A 12,585-nucleotide genomic window follows, 5' to 3' on the forward strand; every position below is an offset into this window, starting at 1 on the left:
TACACAAATAAACCACAAATTTTCTGAATTTTCCACAAAATGTAATTTTATACATATTAACCACAAACCAATAGTAGATTATCTTTAGTATATTGATAGTTTTCTTTTACCACCTGCAATTTTAGATTTTGCCTCTGCAAAGCAAGTTTTTTTCGTAACTTTTTAAATAAGATGATCTCATAGAAAAGCAATCGGGGTTCTGATACATGCATGCACTTTCTCATCTAAATGTTCTTGTTAACCTTTTGAAATTGACTTTTTTGTTAACAGATGAAAGCTGCTGTGTAAGTGGCTAGCTCTGAAGCTTGCCAGCAGGAATTTGTGTCCGAGTACATTTTATTTAACTATTTTTAAAGCACAATGCTGTGCAGTAGCACTTTCTGAATGGCTGCTAATTGTATTGCTGTCTTAACTGGCCTTTTCTTTCTAGTGTGCTACAGCTTTCAATTTTCTGCACTCTAGGTTGATTACATTATATTGAAGTTTTAGGGCCAGGAACCATATTATCTTCTTACTTATAAAGCGCTTTGTACACCTGTGCATGCCTAAAATGATATTCTTTTTGGCCTTCTTATGCAGGAGGCAGCTTGATAAGCTGTTTCTAATTTTTCCTTTTAAATTCAGTATTCATTTGAGCACATAGTTCTGTAAGAGTGCTGCATAACCTAGAATTTTCAAAGCATTTAGCTTTGGTCTAATGTTTCATCTGAAGTCAATGAAAGTTTAACTGTTGACTTCATTACATCAGGCATAGAGTTTATCCAGTATCTTGAATGTGACATGCCACTGCCAGTGTTAGAAAAGCAACTGGTACAGAAGAGTGCAGTGCTAAATTTAAAAGCTGTTCTTACGTTGTTTAGAAAGTATCTCTTACTCCTTGTTTTATATGCATCTCTTACGATTACATTAGTTGGTGGTGTACTAAAATTGCATATATTTCTTAGCTGTGTCAATGTTGTTTATTCAGTATAATTTTGTATGCATACTTTTTGCTTTTTGAAAACAGTATTCGGACTGTTAATGCTTTTTATAGAATACTTAATGAATTTTTCATAGGAAGCCCATTTCTGCTTACATTAAACGGGAAAAGGACAAATAACATCTGGCAAAGGGAAATCATATCTATTGATTCCCTGACGTAGTGCTAACACAGCTCACAGACATGGCTGCGAGAAAAATACAGCACTTGCTTGCTGATACGATGTATTAGTTAGCCATTTGTTGTATGTTGCTGACAGCTTTATGGATGTTTACAGTTAAGGATGATGCTGAAGTGCTGATACTAGGAATTCTATAGCTTTTGCCTGTAATAAAACAACCAAGATTTTGTGTAAGCTTTTTTTGAAATTGCAGACCTCTCTTTTTATTGTGTATCTTTTTATAAACTGCCACTTGTCTTTTTTTGGATAACAGAAATAACTATTCTTCCTCTGTGTTGTGTGGTGTATTAATAACTTTAAAAATCAGTTTACTTAAGCTTATTACTGCCAATAGGGCTCAAAGTTTGCCCTTAAGAGCCAGACTGTTTTTGAGAATGGTTTCAGTGTTGTCTGTTCACTAGGTTATCTTTCAAACATTAAGACTGATTTGTATACTCCTAACAGAGCAAGTAAATATTCTATTACCTGTTGGTAGTTACGTTATTTAAACAGCCAACTAATGGACGTTAATATAATCAGTGCAAATACTTCTTCAACCAAGACTTTAATAGAAACTAGAACTAGAAAATGTTTTTAGTTAGTCTAATATAATACCTTAGCTCAGTTTACAAGCTATACTTTCAGAGATGGAGTACTGAGACTACCTTTGCAACATGATTTATTGAAAAATGTGATATGAAAAATCATAAAAGATGTGTGAAATAATGGAATTTCCAGTTGTCTCCAGTGTCTTATGTCATTTATGGCTACTCACTTGGTGTGGCTTACCTTTTAAAAGAAATCTTGTTAAATTATGTGTATTTAAGCTAATGGTGATTATGGTAAAATATCTCTCTCTAGTTTTCTAGGGGTTTTTAATATCTCTTTGTTTTCTTCTCCCCTTATTTATTTGTCCTATAGCTATAGACTCCATTGAAGAATAAAATGAAAAGCATTTTTACCTCCAGCAGGAGTGGAGAGCTAATACCCTGGGAAATAGCAGGTTCAGTTCTTTTCTGCTGTTCCATCAGCAGCAGCTCTTATCTTTCCATTAGTATCCATATTTCATAATGCATGCATTTTATAATGCATAAGTTATGGATGAAATATTGCCTGTTGCTAATACCAGAACCTCTAGACACCTGCACAAACAATGCTGACAGGGAATTGCCCAGACCCTGTCTTGCCCTTTAGTTAGGCAGAAGATACTACCTGACCTGCTCTTGCTTATCTGAAATTCTCACTATAGGAAAGATAGGGTTGTTTTTTTTTTCAGATACACTGCATCATAGCAAGTACAGGTACAATGTCCATGTAGGCTGTATTAGCAACCAGAAAAAGTGCTGCATGCTGATATAAGATTTGCCCTTGGTCTTGGAGAGCGAATCTACAAAATTCTTGCATTCGTGGTTGCATGAATTTGTGGAGGCCTCGGTGATGTATCAGTAAAGCCTTCTAGATGCCTCGAGTTCCTTTTCTGAGTACATCAGAAGAGGTGCCACCTGTGGCAAAGCTGATCTTCACCCACCTATTTCACACACAAGCTTTCTTAAAACTTGCAGACTCCGTGTCTCTGCTTGCCCAGGGGACCCACTGCCTTGGTAGAGCTGAGTGCCTCAAGCCTGAGCCCATTTGCAGTTCGTAACATTAGTGTGCTGATGGCAAAGCCTCAGGCAGGCATGCTTAACCCTTACTAATTATGCACTGACAGCACTGAGTTCAGCGTAAGATACAAACTGCCATTCTGATTCAGAAATACAGCAGTCAGCGCAGGGGTGAATACAGGTTGTACAACTGCTTCATGTTTGGATTGTTTGCCAGGGGTGTTTAGGGAAACAGCTTGAATCCCGTGTTCTCTCTGAGAGCAGCACTTAGTAGTCTGGGATAAGGCTCCTACCCATCCTGCTGAAGATGTGCAGAAAGAGTTCAGGACCTGTGGAGACCTCGCGGAGTGGAAGAAGTTCCCCTGTACCTGTTGAGGGGGAACCTTGCTGAAATGTGGTTTTCCATCTGTAGACGCAGATCCGTTTATAAATTCTGCATTAAAGAGACATTTGATAAAATGCACAAGCCCTGCTTGAAGCAGAGTGCTGTAGCACTGCTTCAGTGGAAATTATGAGTGCATCTGTTGCAATCCTGTTTCTATTCTGTCTCACTTTCTAGATGAATATGCATGTCTCTAGCAAGGAACAGTATTGATCATCACAGTCTAAAGGAGTGAGCTAGTCATCAGAGATACCGCTTGAATGCCTACATCTTGAAAGTAGATTTCAGCCAATACCTAAATAGGTTTGTAAGTCAAGAAAAAAACGTCAGGATTTCCTCTCCTTAGCATAATTATCCCCATTAGTTCTTTTACTTGTACACGTGTGCATTTTACTTGTACGCGTATGGGCACCACACTAAATCTGCACTGTCAAATAGTACTGAAGGAGAGATGGATATGAAAAGTATTCTTCCATTTAAGCCTTCCAGAAGTAACAGGTTTTACACTAATAAAAAATTTAGCACCCTCAACATGGAAGTCTAGATAGGCATAATGTTTTTTTGCCATCGTATATACTCTGAGTTTGTCATTATTGTGGTTTATAGTATATTCACATGTTCACACAATATGGAAAGTGGTTGTGTATTCATTTGTGCAGAAGATACCTGCACCTCTGAGACTTGCTTAAATTGCAGTCAGCTGCATCCCATATCACTGGAACAGTGTTTCTGGAATCAGCGGTAAATTTTGCTGGAACCAACGTTTTAAGACTTAGTTAGGATCTTGGGATAGTAAGGTCTCTGCATATGCAGGCAGATCAGAAGTGACTCATAAGATCCCACCTCTTCTGTCTGCCCAGAAGCAGCAGCTTTTTAACACTGGGATGGTAAGGTTGCTTTTTAGTAATTATCTTAATCAGGTTTTACTCTCTTGTTTACAAGTCTTGTCAAAAGAGTGATTTTGAAAAAGAAAATATGATGCCATTTAGAGAGTCTGTGTCTACTGTAGGCTGCTATTTGGTATGCATGCTAGAAGTGTATACTTGCAGCCGATCTGTGCTAATTTAAACAACATTTCAAATATTATTGAAATCATTGACAAACAAAAATAACCCTTAAGGTTGTTTTGAGTTAGTATTTTTTAAAAGGTAAAATTTTAAGGATCAAAAGTCCATCTGGAACAGTATCCTGGCTCCAACAGAAGGAAGAATTACAAGTCCAGCCAAGAGTAACAATAGGGCAAATATATAGGCTCTTTTTCTGAGATGCTACCCTCCCAACTTCCAGTCATTTTCAGCTGTATGTATTTGTGTACCAAGTAACTGCCGGTGGTTTTCTTCCTCCATTTTGTCCAGTTTCTCCTTAAACCTGGATGAGCTTTTGCATTCTGCAGTATCTTCTGCCAAAGAGTTCAACAGTGTAAAAAACCAACTATTTCTTTTTATTTACTCTGAATCTGATCCTACTAGATTCATTTGATGCTTCATAATTCTTTTTTCATGACAGAATGTGTTTAATCAATCCCTGTATACTCTAATGATGTTGCTGTTTGCTCTATACTCTCTAAGCTGCCTCTTTTATAGATTGGGGAGTCCTAGTTTTGCTGAGTCATTTCTTGTACAGGCACCATATTATACTCTGTGGTGTATTTTTACTTTTAAATATATGCTGTGTTTATATTGGTTTAGTAGTTTTTTTGCTTTAATGCTTGTTCTAATTTAAAATTAATTTTAAATAGATGTAGTCTTAAGGTACATTTAAATTGATTTAATTTTTAAAAATCTCACAGCTTGTACACTGAGCAGCGATGCTTAAATAAAACTATCTTAATTAAGGTTTTGAAATGTACATTAATTTATTAGAGTAGAATAGGCTATTTCAGTTGGAAGGGACCTACAACGATCATCTAGTCCAACTGCCTGACCAGTTCAGGGCTGACCAGAAGTTAAAGCGTGTTATTAAGGGCATTGTCCAAATGCCTCTTAAACACTGACAGGCTTGGGGCATCGACCGCTTCTCCAGGAAGCCTGTTCCAGTGTTTGACCACCCTCTCGGTAAAGAAATGCTTCCTAATGTCAGGTCTGAACCTCCTCTGGCGCAGCTTTGAACCATTCCCACGTGTCCTGTCACTGGACACCAGGGAGAAGAGATCAGCACCTCCCTCTCCACATCCCCTTCTCAGGAAGCTGTAGAGAGCCATGAGGTCGCCCCTCAGCCTCCTTTTCTCCAACCTAGACAAGCCCAAAGTCCTCAGCCGCTCCTCCTAGGACATTCCTTCCAGCCCTTTCACCAGCTTTGTTGCCCTCCTCTGGATGCATTCAAGGACCTTCACATCCTTCTTAAATTGTGGGGCCCAGAACTGCACACAGTACTCAAGGTGAGGCCACACCAATGCTAAATACAGAGGGATAATCACCTCTCTTTACTGGCTGGTTATACCATGTTTGATGCACCCCAGGATGTGGTTTGCCCTCTTGGCTGCCAGGGCACACTGCTGACTCGTATTGAGCTTGCTGTCGACCAGCACCCCCAGATCCCTTTCTGCAGGGCTGCTCTCCAGCCACTCCTCTCCCAGTTTATATTTGTGCTCAACATTACTCCATCCTAGGTGCAGAATCCGTCATTTGGACTTGTTAAATTTCATCCCATTAATCATAACCCAATGCTCCAATCTATCTAGATCCCTCTGCAAGGCCTCTTGTCCCTCAAAAGAGTCAACAGCACCTCCTAGTTTGGTATCATCAGCAAACTTGCTAATGGTGCATTCAACTCCTGCATCCAGATATACTGAACAGGACTGGCCCTAGAATTGAGCCCTGAGGAACACTGCTGGTGACCGCTCACCAGCCAGATGTAGCCCCATTATTGACAATCTGCATAGGTGTTGGTAAGGAATTTCTGTGTGCATTTGTTTTTATTTAAGCTAATGACTGTTTCTTCATATGCAATTGATACCCCAAATGTTGGCATGATCTGGAGTTGCAAAACTGATAAAAACAAATAGTTAATCTATCTTTCTCAGCTGCCTATTTTTATACAGATTTCTCATTAAACCTTGGCTTCTTTGTGTTCTTCCCACACCTGTCAGACTCTGCTTAGATTTAACGAAGAGTTGCAGAATAGGTAGTGGCCTTAGCTGTGTGATGCATTCACAGGGTCTGCTTGCCATCTTGTGTCTCCATCCAGTCACCTGGAGACAATTACATTACAAAGGTTTCTTCTTTCTGACCAGGTCTTCAGACAGCCTTGAAGTCAGAAAATGGGAAATGTTAATCAATTTAAACCTACTGGACTATCTGAGCTTAAGAATGAGCTGTCAGACACAACCAAGAGCCTTTTGTGTGCTCTTTTGTTATGTGTAAAGACACAATGATCTCATTTATGCATGAGTACAGACAGCTTGCTCTGCTTCTGTGTTGCATGCGGGCATCTTCATCCCCATAGTATAGCTCAGATGTTTAATGGTTTTATGCTAGAAAAGTTCTTTTACTTTCAGACTTGTCTCTCTCCAATTTGTAGATTTTTGGCATATGAAATCACACTAATCTATAGGACTTTTCATTAACTAAATAATAGCCTAAGAAACTAATTTAAATCAAACCTCCCATCTGCTGTTAATCTCATTACTGTAATTACTGTTTGCATTTTATGTTCACAAAATCAAACACTGAAGCCCTGTGTAAAGTTGCATCCTACATACAAGTCAAGAATAGAGCACACGGAGCTCAGAGGTGGGGCAGAATATCCCTCCAGCCTCCCGTTTCAGAAAAGATGAGAGCTGTTTGGGTAATGGCTTAGTATGCTGTGTGGTATGCTACAAGATACCAACACTAGGAATTTTATTTAATGATTAACCTGTCTTCAGCAGGAAAACATGTCAGTAACTAACATATGACCGTTTAGAGGAATTATTAAATAATTAAAGACTTAAAGTGGGCAACGTAAAAATTGGACGTCCCTACCGTTCTTAGAACTGTTTTGTAAACTGGACCTATAACTGCTACACACTATTGCATTAGCTTTGTAAATCATAAGAGGTTTTTGTAATTAATTGTGAAAATGCTGAAGACTTGGAGGAAATCAAGTTTATTTTTAAGATTTCAGTGGAAAGAAGAACACAAATATCTAAGTGAAGTAATGGAAGAAGTAGCATGAGGGTGAAACAGCGAACTCTCTTCCTGGTTAACATGATGAAGACCTGGTTTTCTGGAAAGCTTCTGAAGTTCCAAAGGAAGTGAAAATAGTAAATTGAAAGTAACGATCATGTGTTATTAATGGTAAATTGAAGGTGATAAAAAGAGATATAACAGCTTTTCATGCTACAATACTTCATGTTTTGCCTTTTTCCTCTTTTAATTATATTTTATGTTGTGTAGAATGCATCTTTTCCAAAATAGAGCAATAAATTATTCTGTTTCTGTTGCTTATCACATACATACTTTCAGTCATCATGCTGACTTTTCAGCTTTTTTGCAGAAGCGAAACTTACATTTATTAGTCTAAAACTATTTAGATACAATAGAGATCTTCCTTCTAAAAGAATTTGTTGTTACTTCAAAGGAAGTTCTTTCTCCTGAAGCTAGTTGCTGGTTTCTCATCCACTTAAATGCAAGGAGCTGCCTGGTAGTTCCTCATGAACTCTCTGTGTTCCTCTACACACAAATGTAATATTGACTTCTCTAAATAAAATGCCAAACCTTGGGAGTCTTGCAATTCGATGCATTCAAGAGAAAATTATGTACTTGTTCTGATTTATGCTTTGAGGATCCTGTTTCTGGTTTGACTGCCTGGATGGGGAAACGGGAGAGAGTAGTCTCCCACAGTGGATGGTCTGTGTTAAATGATGTGCATGGTCTCTCACAGTGGGTGTGTCTAGGTAGGCAAGATTTTTTTTACCAGTACATTTGGTTTTCTGGACTAATAGATTATACTTCTGTTCAATCTTTCTGGAAAAAAATAATAACTTTTAAAAAAATACAACTGCAAATTGACACTGTTACATGTTACGAAGAAATGGTTGTGGAAACTTCATGGGACAGAAAATTGGGTTACAAGCAAGAAGTGCCTGTTGCTTTGTGCTCATGGTGACAGCGGTAGGGCACGGGGTGCGTGCAGCCCATTGCACATGAACATGAGGAAGCAAAGCTCTGCACTGTTTTAGCTTGAACTAAAACAGAGAGACAAAGAAGCTTTAAATGATGTTCTGAAAAGAGTCAGGCTTAAAAGTTTTGTGATGCTAATTAGATTAAAAATTGCTTAATTTTAACTGTTAAGTGTCAGTGCCAAATCTCTCAGTATACAGTAGTCATGTCCTGTGGTCCTGTGTAGCAGTTAAATTGGTCTTCAAGGGTACCAAATCACTGGTACTTGCTGATACACTGGTACCAACCATGTGAACTAGTACATCGTTTTTACAGAAAACGAAACAGAGGCTAACCAGACAGATTTTTTTTTTTTAAAACTGAGAGGTTGTTTTGTAAACGTAGCATACTTGATTAGTTTATTTGTAACTTGATAAGATGCAGTCATTAAAACCTGACTATTGTCTACGCCTCCTTTGGCCCCTTTTTTTTTTGTTATATGTGTTTGTTTTATCACATTTCTTGAAGTGGCAAGACACCTAAGCTGATTAAAACAACACTGCATTTCAAGGAACCCAAGAAAGACATGTCAAAATTAACTGAAATAGAATTTAAAGTATTTTGTAATGTTATCTGTAAAGCTATAGACAAGATTTTCAAGACAATATCTGCTCTCATATATCAAATAACTGCAATTTTCTGAGGCATCCAGGGTGTCTCGCAGAGGTAGCAGCTCTGTACTCCAAATCTTTTAAAATAAGTCGTAATCATCTGAAAATCTCATCCTTACTGTGAGTGCTGAAACTCCGGAAAATCTGGTTGAGTCTGTGAATGTTACCTATCGTATTAATGCATGGAATGTAACATATTATATTAATATAAAGTGACCAAATTTTAATATACTCTGCTGTGCCCTTCCTCAGGGTGTCATTCTTGACACAGAGGTAAATGGAGTGGTCTGTTCTGTACTGGGGCTGAGAACCTGTGAAAAGTCTATAAAGCTGTTCGTGTAATCCTAGCCAGGTTGTTAAGCATCCTTATTCCTTAAATTCGTGCAGGTCAAATATTTATATTAATGTGATAGAGACTGTTAAAGGCATACCTTTACATATTCTGACATATGCAAAGTGTATATCCCTGTTGTTAATCCATATAGAATACTCATCTCGCTTTGAAGGTCACGCTGTGCAGTTAGAGCAGTCATGACACGTTCTAGTTCGTGGATGTATCTGGTAATTAATTTTTAATTACTTTGGATTTTTCTTTCTTCATAGGTTGATGATTCCAGTTGTGACACTGAAATACTTTCCTTGCTCCTCCATGCCAAGTTAGTGGTGAAGTGCATTTCTACTGCCTTCTATCCTCACCTTATTGACCACTTACTGGCTAACCAGGGAGAAGGAGGCTGGGACGTAGAGGAAATAGCAAAACAACTTAAAGAAGCAGGGTTCAACGCAGAGGCTGGGTCCCTCTTGATGTCTCATCGGCGGACTCATCCTGCACTCAGGACTTTTACCACTGCCCTCCAGGCTATTCAGCATTGGATCTAAAAATGTTGGATTTATGCGTTTGTCTGCCTTTTTGCTGGAGATCTTACACAAAAGGGAGAAATTGTTGTTCTAGTGAAGTAACGAAGTTAGTTATTACCTATGTTTCGTAGAAAATACAAACAGCACACTTACAGTGAATTCCCATATACTTCTAATCGTTTAAAAAAATTACTGGTGCAGACTGTATCATTCTGTTGTATGACTAGCAAAACATTGAATCTAATAATCCTTTTCAGGTCAGAGAAGAGCATTAAATGATTGCGCTCTGTGACATATAAATGAAACATTAGTAAGCTGGCAGGTTATATACAATTTGTCTTAATTTCTGTAAGTAATTTACTCTTGTCATAATGTAAAACTAATGTAAAAATATAATCATAAAGATATATGGAGCAAAAAAAAATAACAATGAAGAGTCATTTCTGAGAATTTCAAAACCTTAAAATTTGGTATTGTGCAATGTTGTTACCACAGCTTTTGTTTGCAATAAGTAAAATATTTTGCAATTAGTGTAGTCTCTTTTTTCCTCCTTTTAGACAGATAAGAAAAATATTTTCTTTCTTCAGCCACTTTTTCTGAAATTCCTGTCTCTCTTCAGTGATATTTATTCATAAGGACAAGCTGAACTTCTCTGTGCTTGCAGACAGTCCTAGTCTTTGAGGTATTTTTCTCTGCAATTTGGGAAGCCCCATCTCAAATCCTCAATATTTGATGATACCTTTTGTGAATGCACTTTCAAAGTATTTTACTTATATTTTTCCTGAGTTGAAAAATTAAGTAGGTGTATTTATTTCCGAATGCCTTTCTGTCTTAATAAGGCAAAGTATTTCTGATTGTTTTCTGAGGTTTTTTTAATGATGGGACTGTCTGTTTATTACACTGCGTTACCAGAAGGTTTTGATGTTTCCATGTGTTTATAGGAATTTGTTGTTAAAATTAATCTGTAAATCTTTTACTAATCTTGTGTTCAGATCTAATTTTGATTAAATAACGTGCAGAAACAGCACACGCGATAGGATCATAGGATAATACAGGTTTGACGTGATCTGTAGAGATAATGTAGTCCAACCTCCTCCTCAAGGCAGAGTTCCTTTAATGTTGGAGCAGGTTGCTTAGGGCTGTATTCAGTTGGGTCTTGAAAACCTCAAGGATGGATGTCCCAGTGCTTGGCTGTCCCCATGTTGAAAAGCTTTTTACATGTATCCTCTTGTTTGAACCTGTCTCATTGCATCTTCTGCCAGTTGTGTCTCATCGTTCCACCATGCAAGCTGTGAAGATCCTGGCTCCATCGTCTTGATAACCTTCTTGATATTGGGTCCCCCACAGCCTTCTCTCCTCAAAAGAAACAAAACCCAAAACAAGAAGAAAAAAAATCTAGTGCAGTGATTGCAGTTCATAGATGATTTAGCTGGCTGTACCATGCCTACAGTACAGACACATTCTATTACACTGGTAATATTCAGTCAAAATTTGGTGACAGAGGCATCCAGTTCAGGTTGTGGTTGGTCTGTGCTTCAGTAATAACACTCTTATCTGAGCTTTCTGCTATTTGGGATAGCCAGCCCCTTCATTATGCAATATAGTAACCAGCTGACTATTATTAAGACAGTAGTTTCTAAAATCCCCCTTTTTCCTAAATGTTAGCTTAAATCATAAAGAAGAAGAGTGGGTTAAGAGGTTGAAGTAGCTATTTCATTACAAATTTGTATTACTGAGTTCTTTCCTAGGCTTTAGGATTTAGAAATGGGTGATGACATTTGTGGAACCAAAACTGACTCTTATTAGCATTGTCTTTCACTTGGGATCTGCTTTGTTTTATTGGCTTTTACTGACTGTGAAAATTATTCAGATGTTAGCATTACTTCCCACCTTAGGTAGGATTCTTAACAAGATTTTTAACAATGCTTTAATTCTTCAGATTGTTATCTTGCTTTTTGTACTTGCTGGTCCCAGCTGTTCTTCAGTGTTTTAAGGAAGGTTATCTCATCCATGTATCTGACATATATATCAAATTCAAATTTGTATCATTCAGGTATATTGCCTTAATTCTGTTCTGTTATGCTAGCAGTGCCAAGAGCCCCAGACTAGTAAAGCAAAGTATATTGGAATTGCAGACAAAAGAAAGGAAAAACTTAAAAAAAGGTAATGTAACTGGAAATCAGTAGATGCAGGCAAACCACAAGGCATGGTTCCAGCAAGAATTGGATTATTCTGTAGAAGATATTTGTGTACTTCATGATGGAGGTTTTTGGTCTGTCTGCATGTTTGTTCTCAGGTCAGTAAGTTCAGTGCTAGATTTTCTGACCATTCTCATTCAGGATCATGAAAAGTTTGTGTTTAGTGTCACTTTAGAGCTGAGCTGTAGATAAAGCTCTAATGAGTGTTACGGATCTTCTGCCCTTTTTCTGTGTTGCTGGCATTACAAATCCATGATAAATGTTTTCCTTGCAGCCAGGACTACTCCTGATTTATTCTGTATTCAAAACTTTTATGTTTAAGGAACACTTTTAGTATATACATCCGAAATGATCCGCCTATATTAGTGTATGTTCCAAATAAAATAAAGGTTAAGAAAAAAAAAAGTGAAAGAAGAGGCACATAACAAGGATATTTCTATCCCAGTGCCAGCCTTTTAGTATCTTCTGTATGGCAGAATAACATTTGAAGCTCTGGGAGTGACCAAGATACACTAGCAAATGTTGTTGTGTTGGTTTGGGGGTGGTTTTTTTGTTGTGTTGTGTTTTGGTTTGGTTTTTTAAGGTTAAGAAACTCACCTTGGTATTCTTAATAGTACTTAAGACAAATCACAAAAGAGCTGAACTGGCACTT

General features: G+C 37.7%; 1 protein-coding gene across 3 annotated transcripts in view; it reads left to right on the plus strand.

Moving 5' to 3' along the window:
- The window catches only part of NBAS (NBAS subunit of NRZ tethering complex), a 181,970-nt gene extending 171,705 nt beyond the window's left edge, over positions 1-10,265 (plus strand). For all 3 annotated transcript variants that reach the window (XM_075497913.1, XM_075497916.1, XM_075497915.1), the window contains one exon: positions 9,481-10,265. In XM_075497913.1, the coding sequence (XP_075354028.1) occupies positions 9,481-9,756 (276 nt within the window). In that variant the 3' untranslated portion in view covers positions 9,757-10,265. The remainder of the gene's footprint in view (positions 1-9,480) is intronic.
- Positions 10,266-12,585: the final 2,320 nt, after the last annotated feature.

Source organism: Mycteria americana, chromosome 3 (genome assembly GCF_035582795.1).
Source record: "Mycteria americana isolate JAX WOST 10 ecotype Jacksonville Zoo and Gardens chromosome 3, USCA_MyAme_1.0, whole genome shotgun sequence".
In the NCBI taxonomy this organism is placed as follows: domain Eukaryota; kingdom Metazoa; phylum Chordata; class Aves; order Ciconiiformes; family Ciconiidae; genus Mycteria; species Mycteria americana.